The 26,189-nt window shown below is 43.1% G+C and overlaps 1 protein-coding gene across 1 annotated transcript in view; it reads left to right on the top strand.

The window, feature by feature from the left end:
* Positions 1 to 6,980: 6,980 nt before the first annotated feature.
* KPNA3 (karyopherin subunit alpha 3) overlaps positions 6,981 to 26,189 on the top strand; it is a 47,611-nt gene continuing 28,402 nt past the window's right edge. Inside the window, exon 1 of the mRNA XM_041407275.1 lies at positions 6,981 to 7,172. Within this exon, the coding sequence (XP_041263209.1) occupies positions 7,095 to 7,172 (78 nt within the window). The 5' untranslated portion in view covers positions 6,981 to 7,094. The remainder of the gene's footprint in view (positions 7,173 to 26,189) is intronic.

The raw sequence follows: 26,189 nt of genomic DNA, 5'->3' as shown, positions 1-26,189 counted from the left end.
CACCAACAGCAGCACACCCAGCTCTGAACTGTCCGTCTTGTGCACACACTGTGACCACACAGACGTGCAACACCAGCACCCTGCTGCAAGTGATGCTGACAGTTGTCTCCATGATCCCAGCGGCCATCTCCTCATAGATGGAGAGCAGTCATCTTCATCTGGCCCATGACTCTTGCACGATGGAGTACAAGGCTTTGGATAGCTGATGGGAGTCCCACAGCTCCCAAGACAGGCTTTCCCTCAACCACTGTGACATTCTCCACTTGCCACAGTTTCCACAGCTTGCATGAAGACTTTGAGGAGTCCTTCTGCTCAGAAGATGTAGCGAGACAGGGAATAGGAAGAGAGATGTCAAAAGATAGTGATTCTCACACTGGTGGCCATCTTGTCTCATGGGAGAACATCATAGCAGGGCTTGCAGGTGCAAGGCCATGACAATAAGACAAAACTCCCAATTATGCCAATTGAATTATCCACTTTGAAATATAAATTAACAGTCATCCTGCGGACAGTCACTCCCAGATCCTCAGGGACCTTTCCTGTAAATTGCATTCCTTTAATATCTCTTTCAGCTACAACATCGTCTGTGCCAGAGATTTCCTGGCCCTTTTTGGCTCTGGAACAGGGCTTCGACCAGTGCATTTCCGGGCTGCCTGTGCCAAAGGCTCTGGGCTATGGGGAGGACTGCCCAGAGCCATTTCCACAAACTGTTTTTTATAGAAAAAACACTAGCCCATCAGGCTTTGCTGTTTGTGGCACAGCCCAGCCCAGCCTCCTGAGCACCTGCATCTCAAGGCCAAAGCCAAGAGGGTGGTGGATCCATGGTTCTGCAAAGAGTTTCTCAGAAGCCCTGCTTGGATCCTCTAGGCAGGATGACATTCTGGCTCCTGATCATCATCTAACTTAACTTTGGAAAAGCTGGTGTGAGTATCTGTGACTCATCAAGTTTTGGTGGCTGCCCGGAGCTCAGATATCTGGAGAAAGGGATGTCTCCAGCTCCAGGTGGGTGCCCGGGCCCTCAGCACATCCCCCTCCTGCTGGGGCTTGGGCTGCCTGGGCCCGGGGCCAGCTTTGACAGCGCAGCTGCCTGGCCTTGAATCAAAGAGCTGTTTGAGAACAAGCTGTGAGGAGCCTTGGCAAGGACTCACTCCCCTTATCTCAGGCACTGTTTTTAAGTAGGGCTTTTGCCCTTGGTTTCTGCCTGAGCTACATTGCAGCTATCCCTGTACCTGGCCATATAACTCTCTGTTCTGGACCTGGCATAACCTGGGACCTGCCTCAGCTCTTCTTGCTTGGGTACCATAGCAGAAGATCCTTGCCCATGAAGCCCCTATTTCATGCCCGTCTTGCTGTCATCCCCCAACAGCAGCTCACCAGCTCTTTTGTGGAGCTGCCTAAAAACAGGGAACAACAGAAGATGAGGAAATGCTGCAGACTCTGGGATTTCCTCTGAGAATAGCAGAGAAGGAAAGTGATACTCTGAACCAGAAGGAGCAGAACCTCTTCTCCCAATTAAAGCGTGGACAAAAATGCTGAGACAGCAACTTGGCTCAGACAGAACACAGAGAACCTATGAATAACCAGAGGTTTTACGGTTCCTTCTTCATTGACAATGTTCCCCAGATTCTGAAGATGCTAGCAGACTATCCAGCTGCTCCCTCAATGCTTCTGTTCCTCGCCTGCAGATAATGAGGCATTTGTTAATCCTGACCCTGGGCTGTTCACTGGTTCTCCCAAAGCCAGACTCATGCCAGCTCCCTCACCAGCTCTTTGTGTTGCCCCCAGAAGTGACTTCTTCCAGCAGAAAGGGCAGCTCTCCGGGACTGCTCCTGGCACAGAGACACTGAGAAGGGCCCTCATTTCCCTGAGCCCTTTACCAGTCTGCACAGCTCCTGAGAGCCCACTGGAGCTGCTTGTTTTTGCAAGGTGTCATTGACCATGCTGCCCATGGGTAGTGCTCTGCTGCAGAAAAGTATTTCAGACTGCCAGGTCTACTGAGACACTGTTGAAAGACTGGGAAACAACATCAGAGAGCCAATTTGATGAGATGCACAGCCCCACTGCAGCCAGAGAGTGTGTTTCCTTGTGAGCATCATCCAAACCTGTGACTGGAGTTTTCTTCCAAAAAAGCAGCTGTTTTCACCCCAGACTGCAGTCTGGCACAAGGTAAGCTGTCTCCAGGGTGGGTGACCAGAGAAGGGACCAAGCAGCAACAGGACAACCAGGTGACACCCATAACCACCTGCTTTGAAACTGGAGGACCACACTGCACTCTGGGACTACTCGGGTATCAAATTCACACTGACATGGTTCACTGAGCACTAATTATCAGCTGTGAGTATAAGAACTATTGTGGGTCAGACCCAAAGCATGTCTGAATAAGAATTCAGTAAGACTGTTGCATCTCCAACAGTCACCAGTAAATGGATGTATCAAGAAAAGCATAAGAACAAGAAAAAAAGTGATGCTCCCCCCAGCACTTTCCCAGTATTTCAACTGTTTTCAGCATAGGGATTTCCTGACCTGGGGGTTGTGAATCTTTCTACACAGCAACTCACCATGGGCTTCTCTTCAGTGGATCTATCTCATGTGTCCTGGAGTGCGTGTTACCTCTTAGCTCGCACAGCATTTGTTGGCAGCCTTTGACAAAGCTGCAGTGTCTACCAGGATCTAGCTCACTGTCATTACTAAGCCACAGTTACAATGAGGTAAGAAACTCTTTTCCTATGAAGACAAATTTTTTACCTCAGTGATGGAGAGAACTGCAAACACGCATTAATGGTCTCACCAAAATAATAGATGTACCTTAAGGGAAAATGAGTGTCAGAGGCATTGCTTTCATTTACTTCATGTGTTACTCATCCCTTTTTGTAAGAGAGCAACACAAAACACTGCCCAGCCAGCTGCTGGAGAGCTGTAGGTATGGCAGAGCAGCCACAGAGGGTCTGGGCAGGGACCCCAGCCATGCAAGGGTCTGAGCCTGCCCCAGTCTCTAGAGGTACTAGAAGGCAAGGCATGAAAGTTAACATCTGCTGAGAGTTAGAGAGCACATGAACAGTGCAGATTTTATAGGGCAAAAAGGCTTTCTCTCGCTCTGCAGTGCCAGTGGTAACATGTGGTGACAGCTGCCATGCATCCCAGGTCAGAGGTGCTTGGGTATCCCATTCTGAGGTGGGAAAGCAAGGCATGAGACCCATGGGTGCTTTAGGTAACAGCTTAAGCTTCTGTAGCAATCCCTGTACCTTCCCGTACAAGTTGCACAATTTTACAGACCCTTCTTGACATGTGGTTTGTAGCCAAGTGAGCAGCAGTGTTTCAAGATGATCCCACCTTGCCAGCCATCCCTCTCCTCTCCTGGGGAGGCATCCATACCTCCTCCACCCTAAGGTCTTGGCTTCAGCTGCTCAAGGCTGTGAACAGAGAATGAGGAGCTGACACGTTTTATTTGTCTCTCCTGCCTCGCCTTCTAATATCCATTAGCAGGGTGGGACTGCATCTCAAAGCACTGCATCTAAACCTCCCCAGTCCTTCTTGAAGGGATTGTCAGCAAGAACATGACTCAGGTTCATTACATTTTTTTACATGCTGGTTTCCTTGCAGCTCTGTTGACTGGTGGATACAGACAAAATCGCTGACTGCAAAAGAACAAGTGACTGGTAACCACAGGGTGAGTGGCCTCTGACTCTGACACTGCACTGAGCTGACCATGTGCTCTTCCCAAAATGCAGCAATATTCACTGGGTTCATCCAGTTTTGCTGGAGCCAACAGGTCATCCCAGAAACAAGCACTACTCAACTTCATCGAGTAATGGGACACCTGAAAAGTTCTTATTGCCCCTCTCTTTGAATTATGAAAGATCTTTCTTCCTCATAGCCCTTTAAGCTACAGAGTTTATGTTGTCAGGGCTCTGAAGGCACCCACAGACCTTGGTGGCCCTAACCACCCTCTTTTGCTCCCCCTCACCCTTTCCCATCACCCAGCCAGGACTCCCAGTGCCCACATTTGGGCCAGGGCTGCAATGGAGCTTAAGACTGGCACCACTGCAGCATCACTGGGGCAAGGGAGGGAAATGGAGCACGGGGAGGCTCCTCAGGGTCAGTGAATCCTTTAAATGTGCTCATGGCCCTGACACATATCTTGCAGGTCTTGGCAACATGAACACATTGATATGAAACTCATGGTGATGAAGAACAGCCACCCAGATCCACATGGCTTGTTCTGTTTTTAAAGCAGCAAACTACTCATTCCTTGAGTAGTTCCTAAACTACAAATTCCTAAAATACAAATTCCTTGTATTTTAGTAGCGTCTGTTAATTACTGTGCCAAAAAGTAGTATTTTCTTAACTGCATCAGAATGTTTTCTCTGATGCAACTTCAACTGCCAAATCAAGAGCTTCACCACAAAGTTTTATTCAGGCAGTAAAGCCAAGCAAACTCCCATGTAGCTTTGTCTAAGAAGTGTTCAACTCCTGAGTGTCTACCAGGACTAATGAAATGCACCACAGAAACTCTGAAGGGCTTATATCAAGGAAGAAATGGGAAAGAAAAAAAACAATGAATTTATAAATCCTATCTAGGGGAATGGGTATAGATTTATGGATTGGCAAACTGAGTTATCCCAACCTGGAGACACTTGATATTTAGTTGCAAGTTTTCCTTTTACCTCTCAGTTTACACTGAGTGGTGTTGAACAATAATCTTTTGTTCATGGTAAAGGCGGCCAATTCCTCCAGAGGAGAACAGATCCTGCCTAGCAGGGATCACATCAGCATTGCTCAGCTGTCCTACCAGGCCTGACGCAGCCACAGCTGGCAGCTACAGCCACCTTCCTCAGGGAGGGGGGATAAAACAAAGCTCTCAGCTGCTGAATCTGCTTTAGGAGCTCTCCTGAAGACAGCTGGAGCCAATTTTCCTTCAAACATCCAGGTGACAGAGCCTAGAAGCCATCTCTGACAAACGCCAGCCACACTGGTGCTGCCTTTTTGGCTTTGCCTGCTTCTGACTCCTTCTCTTGCACTCCTAGCAACAATGGTGCAGCACGCCAGGATAAAGCTGTTGGGAAAAGGCACAGAAGGAAGTGTATTGGGAGTCGAAACTACTTGGAAACGAGAGAGATGGAAATGCTGTATTGATCCGTCAGATAAGAACATTTGGCACGCAGCTCAATGATGGTGAGGAAGAACATTCGTCTTCCAGATTTTTACTCATCTCCATCAGGCTGCAAGCCTTGTTTTGCCAGAGCTGTGAGGTACAAGTCCTTGGAATGATCCAAGGAGGGGTTGGGAGAAGGCAAATAAAAAGCTGAGCTGTCAATTAGAGACCTCTGAAAGAGGGCTGTGAAAAATTTAAATATAGCTATAAGGATCTGTTGCAGACCCTGATGTAGTGTAAGATGAGCTAAATTTGAACGTTACATGTATTCATTATCTTGGGGTTTTAGTTTTTTTGGATAATACTGTGCTTTATGCAAGGTGTTAGATCACTGCTTACCACCGACTACAACTACATCACCCACAACATCCTCTTTTCTACCATGAAAATTCCAGGTGTGACCTCATGGCGCTGTATTTGACCCAAAGTGCTGTTCCCAGGCTACCACCAATCGGGAGGTGCTGGGTCTGTCTGCACGCTCCCAGAGCTGCACGCGGGGAGTCGTGCTGCAATAATTGGGACAGTTTGGGGACAGTTTGTTGGGCTGGCAGAGCCTCTTTGTGCCCTGCATTACAGCAGGTATGTGGCCCAGCTGCCACATGCAGGTGTGCTATGAAGGGCGTGTCGGCAAAGTGCTGGATTTGCTTTTTCCAGGCAGGGCTTGCTTGCAAGGCAGACCCACCAAAGGGGACTCGAGGCTTCCCAAAACACCTGGATTTCTTAGGTGCTTCCTGTGCAGCATTTCCCAGGCTGCACACAGCGATGTCAGAGAAGTCATGAGGAGCAGAGGGAGGTGCAGAGCAGACCCACGACACAGCCTTGGCTGGAAGAGCTTCCTGAGGCCACTTTGTGCATGAGCTGTGCCAGTGGGGTCACCCCGGGGTGCATTTGTGGGGACAAACCCACAGCTAACAAGAGCAGTGGAATCCTGGGATGCATTAGGAAGAGCATTGCCAGCAGGTGGAAGGTGATCCTGCCCTTCTACTCAGCCCTGCTGAGTCCACTTCTGGGGTGCTGTGTCCAGTTCTGGGCTCCTCAGCACAAGAGAGACACAGAGCTGCTGGAGCAGGCCCAGTGGAGAGCTACAGAGATGATGAAGGGACTGGAGCATCTCTCCTGTGAGGAAAGGCTGCGGGAGCTGGGCCTGTGCAGCCCTGAGAAGAGATGGCTGGGAGATCTCATCAATGTCTGTGTGTGAAGAGGGGTGCCAAGAGGATGGAGCCAGGCTCTGCTTGGTGGTGCTGAGCAACAGGGTAAGAGGCAATGGGCAGAAACTGATGCACAGGAAGCTCCACCTGAACATGAGAAAAAACTTCTTTGCAGTGTGAGTGACCACCCACTGGAACAGTTTGCCCGGAGAGGAGACTGTGGAGTCTCCTTTACTGGAGATACCAAGAACCCTTTGGACACGATCCTGTGCCATGTGCTATCCACTAGCCCTGCTTGAGCAGGGAGATGGGACCAGACGTCCCACTGCAGTCCCTTCCAACCTGACGTGTTGTGCGGCTGTGTGCGCACAGTGCCGCCAGGCCCTCGCTTCTCCCGGAGCGCCCGGCGTCGAGCCGGAACCGCGCGGCCCGGCCGCCGCTCCACGTGCGCACCCGCCGCCCACCGGCACTACGCGCCCCAGAATGCCACGCGCGGCAGGGGCGGGACCACAACGGCGAGGGGGCGGGACCACAACGGCGAGGCCGCGCCGCGATTGGACGGCGTCCGCCCGCCCTTCGCGTCACGTGCGCTAGCGCCGCCCGTTCTCCGCCCCGCACCCCTCTCCCAGTCACTCAGCAACGGCGCGCGCGCGCCAGCGCCCCCCCTTCCCCCTCCCCGCCCGTTTTCCCCCCCTCGCGCTCGTCACGGAGCGCGTCCCGCTTCCCTCCGCCCCTCGCGCGAGCCGCCGCCGGGAGCCGCCGGAGCCGCCTCGCAGGAGCCGCCGGGAGCCGCCATGGCCGAGAACGCCGCCGCCACCGGCCTGGAGAGCCACCGCATCAAGAGCTTCAAGAACAAGGGCCGCGACGCGGAGGTGCGTGTGGGGCCGGCGGGGCCCCGGCCGGGCCCGGCCTCCGNCGGCCGGGCCGCCCGCGGGCCCCTCCGCCGCCTGCCCGGCTCGCCGGGGCCCGGCAGGGCCGGCGGGATGCGGCTCCTTCTCCTCCCGCTCCCACCCCGGCGGCCTCCCCGTCTTGCCGCCTTCCCCGTGCCCGGGGCTCGGATGGGGCCTCGGACAATGGTGCCGGCCGCCTTTTGTGCCGCCCCCCGGGGCGGTGGCGGCCCTTCCGCCGGGGCTCGGGGCTGCCCTGCCCTCGCCCCGCGCTGCCGCTGCCGCTCACCGAGGCCTGTGCTGGTGCCGGGGACCGCTCCCACGCTCTGGTGAGCCTGGTTACAGTGTGCTGTGCTGGCCCATTTTGTTCCTTGTCCTACCGTGTATCAGCCTCTTTTTTCTTTTCAGTTTTTATGTTTTATTTTTAAATGCTGGTAGGCACATCAGTAATGGTTTGCTGGGCGTCTGCAAACCATATGTGGAAGGAGTGCGGTGCTCGGTAAGGCTAATGGGGTAGTAGTTCATTCCCCCGAATTTGAGAGTTTCAGGGTTATTGGGAGCTTATTCCTTAGAGATGTTCCAGAGGTCTTCGAATCTGCCTGTCATTATCGGAGGCATCTTCAGTTCTACTCGCAATTGAAAGAGGAAATCCCAAATCTCGTGTTTAAGTTTCTGTAATAGGAAAGGAAGGGGGAGGGAGCTCTGAAATCAGGCTAGGATTGAAATCGGCTTAGGATTCGCTAGAGTGAAAACCTAAATATGTGTCAGATTACTTTGACTTCACCTGAGGGTGTTTTCCATGCTACTGGTGATTTTATCACTTAACTTTTGTAATCAGTAGACTGGAATTTTAGTCCTCTGAAAACCCATTTTGTATTTTAGCGGAATTCACACTTCTGCTGCTATTGTTTGGGTGGAGACAATTTTATGCAGGTCAGGCTTAGCAGCAGCAGTGTCTTTAAGATGACATTCACCGTGTAAAGTAATCTTTAATTTTTATTTAAGTCTGCAACAGTGAATCTTTCTTACAGAAAATCTTGCATGTAAAGAGTAAACTTCAACACTTCTGGCTAACATTAGTAAATGTTAGAAAGTAACTAAAAATTGCCCATCCTTCTGCTTAGCAGTTGCTTCTCAGGGTAAGGAGGGGGCGTGGTGCATTTCTTTTTCCCCTTCTCATCCAGTGAGGCTCTTCCTGCTGCTCCTCATTCATTTTGTCCTTGTCTCATCTCTCCGTATTGGTTACCGGCTTTGTTGCTGCTTTCTCAGTCACTGGCCTGAATCCATCAGAGCTCTAAACAGGGAAAGGTTAGGTATGTTCATGCCTAGTGTGAACTGATCTGTCATCCACGCTTGCTTATATTATAGCATGCCCAAGACTAGGGGAATTGAATGTCTGCCTCCGTGGGGAGGAAGGAGGGAATGGACTGCCTAAGCTTTGCTGAGATTACTTCTGCCAGACCAGCTAAGGTAGTCTTAGCTCTCCCCTGAAGGGGAGTGATTATTTTGGAGTAGTGTATTTGCTCTTATGGAGAAGTATATCCCTAGGGTTGTCTTCCAGTGTGCTGAGTGATTTTCTTTCTGTGGCTGAGCCTAAGACTGGTGCAGAGCTCCAGTAATGGTAACGTAGTTAAAGCTGTCAATCTGCTTTTGAAAAGGGTTAAAATCTAGGTAACATGTTTCTTTTGCACTAACAAGTGGATGAAATGCAGAGGTATTTTAAAGTTGTATACCCATGGAGATATGCTAAAATGAAATTTAGGTTCATTTAAAGGACTTTTAAAGATTGGAAGTGTTTCAGTGTCTTTCAAAACAGCTTAATTTGTATTAAATGTCTGAGATTTTCTACTAAACCTCCTTTTTGACTCTTTTCTGATCCGGGTATTTAAAAGTTCATGTTAGAAATACACTTCTGGAGTAAACTTTATCTAACTTAAGCCTCTAAAAGTAAAACAATGTAAGTTAAGTTTAGAGTGGAGAATGAATGAGCACAGCAGAGCTATATAATTGCCATTAGTTACTGTGCCTGTCTTGAGGAGCTGGTACACAGACTGACCTGCTGATTGCACAGATTGTCTCTGTGTAGTGAAAGTTATTGGCTCTTCACAAAGTATTTGTTTTCTAAATCAAATATGCCTAATTCCCAACTGTCAGCAATTAAATACACTTGGTTTGCTCCCTGTACTGCAATAAAGAGTTTGACATAGAGATCCTGCCTCCAATTTTCTGTACTCAGCTTTGGAAATCAGGAGGCATCAGTGCTTTCATTGGCTTTGATCTACACATACTCATTTCGTCAAATTCCACCAAAGAGAAATGAAGTATTTAGAATGATGGCATAATAAATCATGGTCTGATATCTAGATTATATCCTCTGGAAAATTTAAAATATTCAAAGCTGTGCAGTCTCAGCTTCAGTTTGAAAACAGTGGCACTTGAGTCACCTTCTGCCTGGAAACAGTCATTGCCTTTGAACACATTCTTTAGTAATCTTCCTTTGACTGCTATTAAGTACTTGAGAGTTACTATTGATCCCCTCTGGGTACAGACTCTTCTGGCAGACCAAAATACTTACTCCTTTAATTTGTACTTAACTCATATTTTATTACTAGGTTTGCTGGGGCATATAATTTTCTTTGCTTTTTCTTAATGCAACTTTAAGGGAAACAAAAGATGAGTAAGTACTTTTGGATTTTGCTGTGCACCCCATGCAACTTCTCACTGTGATTTTCTAAGAGCAGAGGAACAGATCTGTTGAGCAGAAATCAAAGGATCTGTGTGGGAACTCAACCTGTACAGGTTCATTCTCCTTTTTCTAATTTCAAGTTTGGGTGGAAGTTCCAACCTCTTTGTTGTCTTCCTCTTTTAGGGAGGTAAAGTTGTTGATACTGACCTGGAATTTTGATTTTGGGGTATTAACATTGAAAAAAAATACTTAGTCCTCAAAAGGGATAACAGCAGTATCAAATGCCACAAATTTAAGTGTTCTTCACTTAATATGAGTTTCTGTTCTTTCTTTAATTAGTGAGATTTTTCTATTTTTATAGGTACTGACGTGATTAGCAGCAGATAAGGTTAACCTCAGTTAATTAGTGAGATTTTTCTATTTTTATAGGTACTGACATTTGATTAGCAGCAGATAAGGTTAACCTGAACCTGCAGAACTGATCAATAAGGAGCCAAGACACTCATGGCTTCATCTGGACAAACAACTGCCAGTTCTCTCCTCACAGTCTTCTGAATTCTGTGTCCTCCTGAGATGTGAAAGAAGTTTTTGAATTGTTGCACATAAAATGAGAAGGCTTTTCTGTGTTGATTATGGACATGAGTCTTAAGTCTCAGTGATGTTTTTTTTTTCCTAAATATCCAGCACTAATTATTCCAGTACAGTTGAGGTTTCACAGGACAAAATTAAACAGTTGCAGTCACTTAATTTGTGACACTCATTGTAACTGTTTATTTGTTTCTATTGGTATCTAAGTTAGCCTACCTATTAGAAAACCTAATTTGAACCTTTTGGTTTTTGCAGTTCTTCAGCTTCATTCTTTGCTTAGTAACATCCTTCCTAGCATTATTTGCTTCTTCAATATTTTGGATTAGAAATGTTGCTTATTCTTCATTACAGTAGCAGGCACCCATTTGTTGACTCACAGTTCTGATGTTTAAGGTGATGGATCAAACAATCAGCCCATTTCTTTCTGCCAGAATTAGTCAGCTTCCCTGACTAAAACTGAGCAAAAAGTCTTGATGAACAGAGGTGTTACAATTTGTAGGGCTCTCTGCATATAACTTGCTGGTGTTTTTTGTGTGTGATATAATGAGACTGTGTGGTCTAAAAATGAAATTAGCAAAGTGCATACTAAATTAAAACTCTATGTGCTCTCATTTAAAAGAAAACCAACCAAGGAGGGAAAGAAACCCAAAACCTGGAAGGGACTTAGCGTGTTATAAACTGAATAACTTTATGTGAAAACACTTAAATGACTGGGATTAGAATTACTTTTTTGTATACTTGTCATACCCTTAGTCATAAGTCAAAAGAAGACAAGTCCTTGATCTTTTGCTGGTCAGGTTATGGGGTTATCCTTCTGAGATTTGTTGAGGGCCATTTACCAGAAGGAAATACAGCCACTCTGTCATCACGTACTCCTGCTCTATTTGATTTTTTGTTTCTACAGTCTTGGTCACTGATGTCTTTTTCCCAGTTACAGACAGTTGTGTGATCTTTAAGTCTGTATCACCTTTGTGATCAGGAACTTTGAAGGATACGTTTTTATTCTGTCCCTTCAGCATTCTCACCCCAAATGAGGCAGAGAACGAAAGTGGGTTTAGCCCAGATCTCCGTCATCAGCTCAGGCAGATTCAGTGTATTTACTGCTCCTGCGTTGCTAACAGTGAGGATCTAGTTTTTGTGGATGCTTAAATTCAGCCCCATTTTTCTATTATGCTGCCTTCAATTTTTTTGTGAGCAGAGGAATGTTGTTGTGGGGAGGCCAAATCTGTGCAGTCTCTGGGCATCTGGGAAGAGGTGCAGGTTGGCTTAAAGCTGTGTTCCTGTCAAGTGTCAAAGGCTTTTTGCAGTGGAGGTTCCATACCTGCACAATGTTAGTGCATGAGTGGACATGCTGCTGCCAGCTCATTTCTGGGCGCTGTGCTGTGCACTAAGAGTTTCTGCTGTCTCCCTGTATTCCTCTCCGAGGCTTCGTGAAACAGGCATTGTAGCAGTCCCAGAAATCCTGTTACTCCCAGCTACTTTGTACCAATGCAGTTTCTTTCAAAATTTCACAGTACAGATTGGTCAGCTCTCTGCATTTCACTTGGATGCAGGAAAGGATACCAGAAGGGAGTAGGGATTTAACAGCTGCTTTAGGTGGGTTTAAGGTACTGTGGTCCTGCTGTAAGGTTCACTGGCTTGTTGAGTCTCAGTAGGTAAAGTGAAAACACAGGTGTCAGGTAACTTCCTGTTGGGAACTAGATGTAATACAAGATCCAGTACTCTCGTGCAGAGTTTTTTAACTTCAGCTGCTTCTTTATTACCCTTTAAACCGAATATATAGACTCTTGGGACAATAAAAGTGTACATGTTTGTGCCTTGGAAAGAATTACATAGGTAGTAAGTAAGGTACAGGTGTGGGAAGCCTTTTTGGTTGCTATTGCTGCAGAATTTTCCAAGCTTTAGTCTGCAAGTAAGTAGTTCGGACCTGTGAAATGTTCGTGACTCTTGGCAGAAAGCAAACACCTGATAAGTCCATTTAGGGTAGTGTTTTCATGAGGTTCAAAATCAGTTGAATGCATTGCATTTAAAAGATTTAAATACACAGATAGATTATGAAATAATTGTTTATTTCTAAAATACCTGTGGAGCATGCAATTTGGAGATGGTATCTTGTGATGAACATAATCTTCATAAGCTGATTGGGATCTGTGCTTGCTGTATTGAGGCCCAATTATTGCTGTTTGCTGTTGTGATACACCAAGCCTCTGGTAGTCTTCCTGTAATTACAGAATTTGTTTTTCTTCATTCTTGTGTATTTCTAACACTATAGCAGTGGCACTGGCATCTCTAAAGCTTCTTTTATGAAAGGATTGATTTTTAATTAGTAGGATATTGAAGTCTGGTCACAGATGGTAGCAGTGTAACAGTCAGACTAGTTTTAAAGGGCTCTTTAACTATTTTTTACATAAGTTCTTTGCGACTTTTATAATTGCACAGTTCCAGTGCATATCTAAGCAGGATGTTTTGTCCTTTAAAGCTGCATTATATGAAAATACAACAATTAGGAAGATGCAGCAGCTACAAGTAACTGAACAGATTTGTATTTGTTGTGGGATTAGAAGTGGAATGAGGCATCTAATTTATAACAGGCTAGAGGAGGCAATGAACTAGTAGATAATGGGTTGTGTCATCAAGTAGTAAAGACAAATTATCAACTGACCTGATTTGAAAAAGAAATCCAAAATCTGTATCTTTTCCAATATTAGAGTCTGTCAGTTGTTTCCAAAATACCTGATGTGGGAAACTCTGATACTGAATTGACGTTCCTGCTTACTAATATAATAGCGGAAACCAGGCTTTGTATTCCATTTCACAAAATTTGATGTGGGTACTCAAAAGCACTGGTATCTTCCAAAAAGTTGGTCCTGCATCAGAACTGTCTGTGCCTTGGAGTGAACTAGTTGCAAAGCTCTTCATGTTTCTTTAATTTTCTGCTCCCTTAGCTTCCTGAGCCAGCCTTTCACATCTGGAGAAGACCAGTGGTGGCTCAAAGAGGTCAGTGTGAAGGAGAGAAGCTATATCTTGTCTAGTGGTATTTAACTGTTGGATTGTTATCCCTTCACAGATAAACACCATTCAATCTGCTGGGGAGGCTCCTCAGGCTCACCTAACACTTATCTTTCTCAGGCTAAGCAAACGTTGCAGTCAGCTTTGAACTTGATTTTGTGTGTATTTAAAAAGTACAGCAAGTACAAAATAGGAATATATAATGTACTAGTGTCTGCAGAACAGGAGACAAATTTGTATCTTCTTCATTCAAACACCTGTTACTGAATTACTCATTTCCCTCATACTCTGTCATGTCTCATCAGCTGAGGACCTCTTCTTGAGCATTTCTAACCTTTGTTATTGTCAGATTCAGTAACAGGTGGACTTTGGAGGTGGTGATAGAGTAAGTGATTCTCAAAATCCGTTTGGAGAAACAGCTTCCTTTCAAGACTTGTACGCCTTGATGGAGATGTGTTTTATTGAGTGTTCAAGCCTCACTGCAAACTTGCTGGTGTGGAACATAGAGCTCATCTGTATGAGGAGAAGGTGCTCGGTCACATAGGGTGCTAGCATGCCGTGTGCCCAGGCTTTCAGAGGTGCAGTAGGGGCTTCCTGAGCAGGTACAGTGTCAGATTTCAGGTTTGCAGTTCTTGGAGTGCCAGTCCTTGCCTTTTCTTAGTTAGCTACAGTTTAAGTCTGAAGGTTGATGAAATTCTGTGGAGAGATGTTGTGTCTTACTGAGGGTAACTGAAGTCACCCCTAACCAACAGATACTCTTTGCATGTAGCTTTTTGGCATCAGGGCCTCTCACTTCTTTTCATGCACATGTAATGTTAGGTGCAAAGTCAGTGGTAGTCATTTCTCTGCAATAAAAATCTGACTTTCAGCCAGATACAGAAGGCTTTCCACATCAGGAGAGGGTCCTGAAATGAGAGCCCTGCAGTGATTCATCAGGATCCTGTTAACCACTGTTTGCCAGGTGTGCAAGAAGAATGTGTAGTGTTCATAGCACTGATCAAACAGCACTGAGGAGAAACCTTCTGGACAAGAAGAGGCATTAAAGGAGCACTGACATGTGCAATCAATGTGACAGCATCTTTTTTTTTTTTAATAGAAGGATGTATAAATTGGAATTTTAAAAAACTGAAGGAATCCTCAAGGAGAACAGTATGATACCCAAAATGTTCAAGTAATGTAAGCACACTGACTCTATGTTTCTGTCACATTAAAAAGTGGAGTAGAAGCATCTAGAATTCAGGATACTGAAATGATTAAATCAAAAGGGCAGCTGACAAGGTTTGTAAGATTGTGGGATGTTGCTAGAGTGTATTTTCTAATTCCTAATGCTCCATCTTCTTCCTGTGTTGTCAGCTGGGTTTGTTGTTTTCTCTTGCATTTTGAGCAGAATGATCTCTTCATAGATTTAATTAGGCAGCTAGCACATCTTTAATTTTTTTTTTTCTTGCCTTTTGATTATATCTTTCAAAAAACAGCAAAGAAAATCTGGTTTCATTTGAGCCATGTAATATACCATTATACCAAAAAAGTCTGCTGTGGTTGAATATAGCCTAGGTCTCTAGGGACTTGATTTATTGGGTTTTTTTTCATGGCACCCTGTGAATGTATGCAAATTGCAATTATTTTCCCATTTTATAGATGGAATAAGAAAACTTTTTTCCCACTTCACAGGGAGGTGTTTATAAATATATCATGGATTCATAGAATGATCATCTCAGGTACTTTGGTATTACAATTGAAGACTGTTTAAGTATCTGAAAAGGGAGTGTCTTTATTCAAACACAGATTGCACAAGAAGGTATCTGGCTAGTATTTAGCCTTGTATGTTTTGTTTGTTGTTTTTTTTTTTTTCTAAGGGAAACTAGTATAAATATTTGGCATGCTTAAGAATCTCTGCTCTTCTGATGTTTGCTGCAGAAATCTGTGAAGTCTTTTTGACCAAACACTTAATTTTGTAATGAGTTTCTTGAAAGTGGTTATCTACAATTTCATATAAGTCTTTACATTTGAAAGTATTTAAATCTTTATGTTGATCTGAAGATCATAATTTTAGGCAGTTGTTTGCACCTAGTTACTGTGAAAGGTCCTAATTTTGCTTTGCTGCTTTGATGTCCTGTACACGAGTGAATATGGTATTTTGTCTGTGAAATGGCATTAGATGGTATGTTTGGTTTCTGGCAACATCTACTAGTAAAAAAATGAAACTGTACCTGAGTTGGTCTTCTAGACTCTTCTTCAGGCTTGTCTTCTGGACTGTGGAAGGGGAAGGGGCTTCCTTGTCTTTTGTGGAGGCAGTCAGGTTTTTCCACCTGGCTAGACAGGTCTGCTGCTTTCCCTGCTCCAAAGGGATGGGAGGGATGCTTGCTTAGAAACTTTAGGAGAGGATAGAAGGGGTGTCATGTCTTAGGCAAGACCAAGGAGTTGTGTAGATGTTTCATTTGTTCTCCCTCAAGGACAGGTTAAGCTTCTCTTTCCAGGAAACTAAAGCATTTACTATACTGCTCATGCAATATAGTGAAATAAATAATTGCCTTTTTAGAAGTTTGTGTACTGGCAAAAGCAGATTCCTTTAACATAAAAGTACCAAATCTCAAATCCTTGTACTTATTTAATGTGTCAAGAAGCCTTAATCTTTTCACTTTCAAAAGAAGTATGAATAGGAATCACTTGTAATTAGACTGTCTTGGTTTCCACTCTTCTTGGTGTTTATTTGGTGTATTACAGTATTCAGATAAGGCAGAGCTGGCACCTTTGTGAAATTCAGTATGCCCTTCTCTTTCCAAAAGATTCAAGAGGAGAAGAAAAACTTGATGCAGGTATCCATCAGTTTCTTTTGGGCTGCAGCATAAATGACCAAACACTGCAGTTAAATTTTTCAAGATAGACCTTGTGTGAAAATGGAGATGTGACAATGGCAAGTGATTGCATTGCGACTACCTTTTGTGACATTCTGTGGAAAGGCTCCTTGCCCATTTAGGACCACCAGTCAAAAGTAGTACTTGGAATTAGTTTGTGATCCTTGCTGCCAGCTGTTGGTTTGTGCAGACCACCTGTTGCACGGTGGTGAGTTTGTCTTGGGATGCTGTTGAATGACCTGAAAACTTGATTTTGCCTTCAGGTGGAGTCCAAATGGGTGTGATGTGGTCTTTGGTCTGATGTCAGTAAAGGTGTGATTAACAGTATTAAGATCTGTATCTGAATAGAAGTCCTGTAAAACTTTTGACAGGACTTAATGTCCTTGATTCACACAACAGTAGTAACTGGAAATGGACTAGATTTTGTATTCCTTCCTTGAGTTTTGATGTTGAATAGAGAATTCCAGCTCTTTTATTCTATATCAAACTGGGAGATAACATGTTCATTGTATTCCAGTATCGGTGCAATTTGGTTGAATGCAGCCAACTTGCTTTGAGTCCAGTCTCCTGAGGGTTGTTTGGTAGGTTTGTACTTGTAAACTGGATAATTGGTGTATGGGAGTGAAAATAGGAGTGCTTGCTTCTCTCTTCTCTGCTGATAGTAGCTCAGTATGGAGGTTGAACAGTTGCAGAGAGGATATGAGGACCTCAAAGAATATCTTTAAAAAGAGCTGGTAAGAAATAAACATAGCAATTGCTTTTCTGCTAAGATCTTTTGGAGCAGCAGAAGCAGATAATGTGCGATGGGCAGCTCTGTCTGCTTCCACAGGGCTTTCAGGTGGATCAGCATCATGAGCAGTAATAATTGGAGGTTTGTGGCTTTCCATATTGGCATGGGAATCTGACTTCAGTGAGTCATTACCCACCACTAAGTAAAAGAGTTACAGTAGATCTCTCATTCATCCAGTTTGCTGAGGCTAGCCAGGTTCAGATACTTGAATTATCTTGCCACAGACTAGTTAACAGAAGGCAGCTGGGCTTAATTTCAGGGACCCCAAACTGGGGGTTAAAAAAAAACCCCAAAAACTGTGGCAGCTCCAACTGCAAAAGAACTAGTTTTCTTTTAGTGGTCTTTATTAACCCTGAGGAACACAGGTCCCAGACAAATCATGGCATAAGGTACGGTAGTATAAATACTGCACTCTGCTCTTAATGTACCTAGGTACTGTGTTAAATGTTACAATCCAAAAGGAAGATTTAAAATATTGTGGTCCTGCAGCACACAGGGAATCTCAACTAAGTTTTAATACCTTCTGCAAAATAATGGAATGTTTACCTAAAAGAGGAGTGAATACCTTTTAGGTCAAATAGTAATCAAATTAAATAAAACTGTCTTGGGGTATCAGATCAAGGCACAGACACATTTCAAGTTTGGTTAGCTGCTTTGTACTGTGGAATCCATGCCCCCTGCCTGCATTTTTAACTGGATCAGCATAATTTAATGTGGAGCTATGATAACAAAGCCAGAAGTGAAATTGTCCTAACTTTGTAGTCTATACAACTGGGAAAAAAAAATTCCCTTTTTTTTCTTAGACAGACAATTTGGAACTTTTTATGGGTGCACTTGGTAATTAGGTGAGTTTCAAAATCAGGCTTGGGGAAGAAGAGAAGAAGAATCTGCCTAGAACATACACTGGTTAGGGGAGAAAAGATGGGTAATAATCCATGATGCTGGTGAGTAAGGGAATAAACCTAGCTAGAAGGGTTACGTTGGACTAAACATTTGGTTTACTTTGGCATGAATGTCAAATCTTTTTGCATGTCCGAAAGAATTAGGTGGGATTGGTGTACAGAGCATCATTGTTTTTAATTCCTCCATTTGTGGTTAAGTAGTTGCATTCAGATCATCATGATGCAGTCCCAGAATTCTTCTCTCCTGTATTGTGAGATACTTGCAATTCTTGGAGTAAGGGATATACACTTTGAAAGTGTGAACAGGTAGAACAGCAGTGTCTCCTCTTGTCAGTGTTCTTAGACTTGGATTTCATCTGAAGCCAGCTGTTATCAGAACAAGTAGAATATCATCAGTTTAAGCCTCAACTTTACACATACTAATTATATGCCTATGCAAATTAGGAATATTTCTCTTCTGATGTTAACCAGAGATAGGCAGCTGACAATCTTAATCATCTCATCAGTTGTATACAAACAAACATTTTGATGGGGTTTTTATCTGCCCCAAACCAACCTGGCTCCTGAGACTTCTGCATTTTCATGTGCATAGCAGTATTTCATACTTTTGAAGAGGTGTCAGAGAAGGAATAGGGGGAAAAATGGCTAGTAAAGCAATTTCTAGGGAAGATCAGTGTTTACTTAATATATGCAAACATCACCTTTTACTGTCTTGCACCCACACCTGTGTTGTGAAATATAAAAATTGTACCCAAGAATATGCTCATATGCAGGAGGCAAGGCATTGGTTAAATCCAATCCAGCTGTTGGAACTGGGCCAGATTTTTCTTTCAGTTAGGCAGGTGGAAGTAGTCTAGAATTGACTTGCAAATGCTAAGCTGGTTGGGCTCTCTGTATGTTTAATCAAGCTGCTTTACTAACCCAGCTCTGTGTTCAGGGTAGCTCTTTCCTCTAAGCATAGAACTTCTCATTTTATGAGACCTGTTTCCATAATGTTGAGAGACAGAAGCAGAAATAAAGAATTTAATGATGTTTGTAGATTCAGAGAAATTAGAATTGGTCAGTGAATTTGTTCTCTCCACTTAAGAGCTGAATTTTTAAAGGAATTAAATGCACGCCTTTACTAAAGTTCTTGGAAACGTAACTTGTGTATCCACAGGATAGCCAGAGCTGACACTGGGCTGTGGTGTTCATCTTGATGCCTTGAGAGGCTAGACTGTGTTAAAGGAATAAAGTAGGTATTTATTAGAAGGCCTTCAAAGGGTACACCTCGTGAGTGCAAGAGCCCGGCTGTGCCTCTACCCAAGATAGACACCTGGTCATGAGTTTTCACACTTTTATAAGTTTTGGTCCATTTACACATTGGGGTTGATTGTCCAATTACAGCTTCAGGTTATGAAGTCCCATCCTCCCAGACTGCGCTCCTCGCTTTGCTGTTGTTTGCACTTCTTGGGCCCGAAGCTGCAATTGTTGTCCTTGCTTCTCATGCTGGAAAAGAATTGTTTTGTCTGACTAAATTGTGAAGAGAACTTGCTAACACTTTATATGAAGTTCAGAGTTATGTACTAATGCAGTACAGAATATGAAAAATATGAAAGCTAAAACTTAAGGCATCAGTCTTGTCAAGATGCTGCTGGCTTTCCCACTGCCATGGGCTAGCTCGAGGCTGATGTTGCTGGCTGGCTTGCATGAGAGTGGGGGTAGGCAGCTAGCTGGATGTGGGGCAGCTGGCAGTATTGCCGTGCTGCCTGCAGAAAAACATCCTTTTCCTCCCTCTTAATTTCTCATGGTTTGTGGACTTGCTTGCTCAAGTTGTAATGGAAGTGGTCTAAATGTGTTGATTAAAAGTTGACACTGCTGAGGTATCCCATTTAATGAGGTGGGTACTCAGGATGAGCACCACACTGAGCTGCCTATGTTGTTGTTACAATGGTAGATAGATCTTTAGTTCTTAGATTCTGGTTATGCTTTAATCTTCCTTCTGACACGATTGATATAGCTAAAAGTAGTTAAAATTATTGAAATTCATACCACTTACTGTTGCAGCATCTGATTATTTTTTCTGTGCAGCAAATCTACATTATTAAGCACCCTGTACATGAAACTTAATTTTTAATTTTGTTTAAGGATCCTGTATCCCAGCATACAACTAGTCAGAAGGTCAGGTCATTACATTTCATTTTGTATCACTCACACATTTAAATAGTTTTGGTTTGCTGATTTGTACTGTAACTGGGGATTAAGTAATCTTACCAAGTGTCCAGAATTCTGTGACTCCAAAAGTGATATACTTAAGGAACTTCAAAGTGTTTATAGTAAATTAAGATTGATTTTTAGATATGAAGTAGAAACTTAAAAGTAACAGAAACCCTAAGACTAGTTCTGATGTTTAATTGTGAATGAGATTGAGCTTGCTTAAAGTATTAATATTGTTATAAAACATTCTTTCATAAACACATGACTATTCTGACTGCTTTGTCTAAGGTGTGATTTTTATCCTTTTGGATTAGCTTGATACTTTTTTTCCTGCAGCCTTGTGTAACTATAGTAGGGTTTGGGTTTTTGTACCCACCCTAACCCCCTGTCCCAGTACACCACTTCATGTATTTGCTACAGAGGATTTTGAAAAATGTAATCTTGTTCTCATGTACAAGTTCCTTGAATTTTATTATTTTTTTTTAGTCTGCAGAAGCTATATAGGTTGCCTTTTCAAGTAGTTTAAAGCATTATGCAGTTAAATGTTTTTTATGTTAAATAAAGGCTTGAAAAGCTTGTTAGACTTACCTCCATAGAATCTCAATGTTATTCAACACTTCAAAGTAATCCTTTTTTTTCCAGAAAGGTCTGCATGGATCATGGTAATGCACCAAGTGGCAGTGTGATAGGAGTGGTATTGGCTCTTTAACACACAATGAGCACATACATCCTGTGCACCCTCATAAGCAGTTTAATGAATGGTACTTGTGCAGTGTGTGTGGTTCAATGAAAGGTTTCCAAATATTTGGTCACTGAAAAATAATTATTTGAATTGCTGGTGGTACAGCTTATGCTGATAATTCAGAATTTCAGAGGCCGTTGCTTTTTGATATCAAGAGTTTGATGCAGTTTTGTGTTCAGTCATAAAACAAGTATCAACTGAAAAATAAGACATTTCCCTTCACCTCAGGTGGCTGAAACTGAACTTTTGAGTTTCTTGTCATCTTGTTGAGAGAGATGCCACCCTTGTTGAGAGATCTGAAACACTGATCTGATGAGTACAGCTGTATTCTGTGTTCCTTCTGCCCATTGAGTGCGTCAAAGGCAGTGTTACAGGGACTGTAGCATTCTTTTCCTCTTTTTTTTTCCCCCAAGGTCTAGTGTCTCTTAAATCTTTGTCTTTTGTCAGCTTAGCCTTTTTGTGTTTGTATCACAGTGAAACAAAGTTCCCTTGCAGCCCTTAACACAGCAATCTTTAATGTGTGCAGTGATTTTCTTCTTTGGCATATGAAATTACTAATTTGAGGGAAGAAAAAAATTTCTGATTGGAGGGAACTAGGAATTAATTGAGGGAACTAGGAATTATTTTTCCTTCAAGTGGAAGGTGATAAGGAGTGATTCTTCATAGGTAACTGTTTGTGTCTGACTTTGGAAGAATATTCAGAAATTCAGGGTAGAAGTGAAACACTGATTTATCCAACAACATCTAGCAGATCTTCTGGGTTTTTTTTATGCTTTATTTTATAAAATAACAAAATGCTGGGAAACTTGAAATTAGAAATACTGCTCAACATCTACTTTTGACTTGTTACAAGACTTCCAGTACTTGGTGCATTACTGTGGTCATGTCAGCCTTTTCAAACATACTGGTAAATAATTGCTCCTTACATATGGTGAACTGGGGAGAAGAAATCTCATGTTACAAAAGCTTTATGAACTTAAGTCTGCCTTGAGTCATGTATAACAATTGAGGTGTAATGTTGTAGCACAGCTTGGTAAGTGTTGTGTTCTTATTTCTTAATGCTGGCTGGCAGTTACTCATTTTTACTGTTTGCACTTGGTGCATTAATACCTTGTGTTTAGGAGTGTCCTCATCGTTCAGTTGCTGCAGCTGTCATTGTTTTGTGATTCGTAGGATTTTGCCTGTGCCGTGTTTTCCCTCCCTCTCTCTTGGAGACTGTTATTTTTTATCCAGTGAAACAGTTCAGCCTTGGCTTGGGGGTTAGTGTGAGATGTGCTGTTTCAGTGTTCCATGAAGTTAGTTGTTTGAGCACGTTATGTTGAGATGTGATTGTAGTCAGAAGCTGTGGATGTCAAACCCTCTATTAGATCCATTGGTAACCTCCTGCTAGGCTTCAACTGGTGTGGTATCTATAGACTTCAGCAGATGTCCTCCCAGCCTGGAGCCTGGGAATGAATCCTGGGTTAAGGCACAGAATAATTACATCTCTTTTCTCTGTCTTATCTGACCTGTGTTAGCTGGGGAAAATGTTTAGTCTTTCTACTAGATTGTAAATCCCTTGTAAATACCTATCAGTCACCTACATGCTGGGTCTTGCAGATTGTGTAAAAGCGTGTTATTCTGCTTACAGTGGTGATGATTCCTTGAAGGGAGGGTAGCAGTGGTACTTAAGACTAATTTTATGCGCTATTGCATTATAATATATGTGTCTCTTCTGAGGCTGTAGGAAGGTGCTGATGACCTGCTGTATTTCTAAAATGGTTCATCTGAAACACAAGCTTTAAATACTTTCAAGAAATGGCAAATCAGGACAAAAATTATCTGAATCATTTAGGTCTGTTTTTTGGGGAGTAAAATCTGGGCTTTGTCAATCTTCCAGTCCTATCCTGTCCCACTCTCCCCACCTCACCCCACCAGACAGGACTGGAAATTGTGCCTTTTGGTCTGCAAGTTTTAAAATAAAGCTTCCAAAAGTCCAGCAAGAGTATGCAGAATATGGTGCTATATGTGTACCTGCATTTCTTGTAATTGGATGAAGTTGATACACATTTTAGGTCTTTCAAGGATGACTTAAACTGTGGACATTCAGAGTCTTACCATAGAGCAGTCTGTCCCTGGTGTATCAGCTCCAATTGTAAAGAGGAGAAAATCAAGCTGGGTGACAGTCTGCAGAAATCCTCAGTAAGAAGCATAAATAAAATTAGGTAATCAAGCCAATGTGAAGTGAATTTATGTGTTTTTCATGTACAGTCTGTACTTGCCACAATTGACAAGTATGAATTAAGTGGAATCCATGGTCTTTAAACACATGGATATGCAGTGGTCATCTCATGTGTTGGGAACACAAAGTGTGTTAGAAATAGTGTCAGCAGACTTCAAGCAAGGAGCACTGGTCATGATCCAGCCATGGCAACCAAGTTTAGCTGCCAGAATGCACCACAGGCTCTTTGGGAATTTCAGTCCCATGTGTTTGTAGGAAGCCTCTAGCCCCAACATTGCATCACTGATTCTGGGTGATCCTGATGACCCTGATAAACTGATTTTTTTTTTTTTTTTAAAGATGCTGTGCCAGCAGGAGAGCCCTGGGAGCACTAAACTGGGAGTCCTTGGTTTGGTAGGGGGCACTAAACTGTTTTGTAACAGTCATTGGCTCCATGGAGTTAAAACTGATATCCCAGTTATCAACCTGTACTGCCTTTTAAAGGAGGAAGGTAAAAAGAAAATGTACCAGAGCTGCTTTAAAGAGAAAACACTCATAGTAAGTTTAAAATGAAATACAAAAGAACAGCTAAAAGGATAAAACCCAGGCAATATGGAGATTGCCTAAAGGGTATTAGAGCTCAGAAAATCTGTGGCACTGGACAAAAATGCAAAAATGTCTGCAGAGGTAATAACCTTTGTTATGAATCTTTCTAAAGAGTGGTCACTCTCTAAATGAGGAAAATATGGGAGATTTTTGTACATTAAATGTAAAAACCATAAGATCAGCTTGATAAAAAACAAGGAAGAGTAAAAAAATATTGAGACAGGTTTGTAATAGGGTAGGATCAGACAGGCTAAAGTAATGGAAGCATGACACAAAGATGAAACCCTAATGGAAAATCTGAGTGAATTGTATGCCCTTAGAAAGAAGATTGGAGTCTTCCCAGTAGAGACTTCATGGATGGCTGACTCTGAGTAACTGTCTTTAGTCGAAGTGTTGTTAGAGAAGGTTTTAGAGTAAATTGATGAAATGAGTGGTATTGTCTTGCCTGGGACTCTCTGTATTTGGGTTCTTTCTAAACCAGAAATAGCAAGCAGCTGAACTGTTGAGCATAGTGTTCCTTAAATCTGCCCTGCTTCCAGAAGAGCAGTAGGTGATAAATGTTATCATTGTCTTCTAAAGAACTTCAGATTTAGTCTAGTTTTTCTGTTCAGTATAAGTGTTCTAGAGTATTCTTGCATAGATAAATGAGTAAATTGTAGGTAGGGAGCAAATCTAAAAGTAAATTGTGCCTTGCATCAGTTAAATCACTGAGACTTCAAATTTGGCATGTACAATATTGGATTTTGGAGAGGAAAATTCTAGTGGACACTCGAGTCGACTGATTATGACGGGGTACATCTCAAAATTAAAGTAGGAATAAAAGGTGGGATTTTAGAGGAAGGTGGGATGGTATTGCTATTGAAAAGTTCAGTAAAGAGTTTTGGTGTCTAGAACACAGAATAATCAAGAAAAGGAGACTTAACAGCATTGTTTAGTTACATTTTTATTGAAATGCAGAGTTACAGAACCATAGAATGACATGAATGGAAAGGGGCCTTGGAGATCCAGTTCCAACCTCCTGCCATGAGCAAGGATACCTTCCAGAAGTTCAGGTTGTTCAGAACCTCATCCGACTTGGTCTTGAACAATTTCAGGGTTGGAACATTCACAACTTTTCTGGGAAGCCCGTGCCACTGCCTTAGCACCTCACAGTAAAGAATTTCTGTAAATGTCTAGTCTAAACCTGCCCTCTTTGAGCTGAAAGCCATTCCCCCTTACCCTATCACTCCATGCTCTGGTAAAAAGTCCCTTTAATACTGGAAGGCAGCTGTCATGGGGAAGAAGTGTTGAAAAACCTCAGGCTATATGGTGTCCTTAAATTTGGCACAATTATTAAGATGATTCACGTATAAAGTTCTAATAAAACAAGAAATTTGAATGTCTGGTCTTGCTAGTTGCATGTGATGACTTCTTGGGTTCTTCGTTTGTTCAGACAAATGAACCTGTGCAATGCCCTCCCATTCCCCGACTATCCGGTCCCTGTCACACTGAGCTCTTGCAGCAGGTTCAGATGGTCACAAGTATCAAATGGTTTACCAAAATGATGAGAGGGGGAAAGAACATGCAGTTCTGGTGGATGCTGTAGTGCTGGTGTCCTCTTACTGTAACAAGGACTTGTTTTGTTTAAAGTAGTAGAGTTCAACCCTGTAGATCTAAAAGGAGAATTTTGTCCATGTTTACATGAGTGAGCTGGTTAATCAAGCAGTGGGCAGGAAGACAAGCCTACTTGTAATGAATTTCATAATGGAGATGAGACAGCTTCAGGGAGATCTCATTGCAGCCTTCCAGTACCTTAAGGGGGCTGACAAAAAGGAGGGAGAGAGGGTGTTTATATGGGCAGATAGTGAGAGGACAAGGGACAATGTTTTTAAACTGAAAGAGGGTAGGTTTAGATTAGATGTCAAGAAGAAATTCTTTACTGAGGGAGTGGTGAGGCACAGGTTGTCCAGAGAAGTTGCCAATGCCTCATCCCTGGCAGTGTTCAAGGGCAGGCTGGATGGGGCTCTGAGCAACCTGGTCTAGTGAGTGGCACCCCTGCCCATGGCACTGCTGTGCAAACAGGCTGAGAACAGTGAAGCTATTGTAGTTTTGTCATGTACATATTCATGGTGTGAGATCCGCTCGTTTTTTCTATATGTGTTTCATCTTTACCATGTTTGGTGTTTTCTTAGATGGCTGATGGGAAGCACTGATGTTTACTGTATATTGCTAGTCTTCACTGGTGACTTTTTTGCTCAGGGAGTTATTTGCACTAACTCAAAAGGAACGTGATAGTGGCAGTGAAGGTCAGTAGCAAGGATAGGACATAGAAAGTATTTTAAAAGGCTAATTTTAGTTAGTGTGGGTGATCTTGCTGGATTGCCAGCAGTCATCCAGTCCTGTTCTGCTTTGAATTGCATTCTCATGGTACATGTCTTTTCCACTGATA

The sequence above is a fragment of the Onychostruthus taczanowskii genome, unplaced genomic scaffold (genome assembly GCF_017590055.1).
Source record: "Onychostruthus taczanowskii isolate IOZ18803 unplaced genomic scaffold, ASM1759005v1 scaffold26, whole genome shotgun sequence".
Classification (NCBI taxonomy): domain Eukaryota; kingdom Metazoa; phylum Chordata; class Aves; order Passeriformes; family Passeridae; genus Onychostruthus; species Onychostruthus taczanowskii.
The sequence above is the reverse complement of the archived record's forward strand: the minus strand, read 5'-3'. Positions and strand labels throughout refer to the sequence as shown.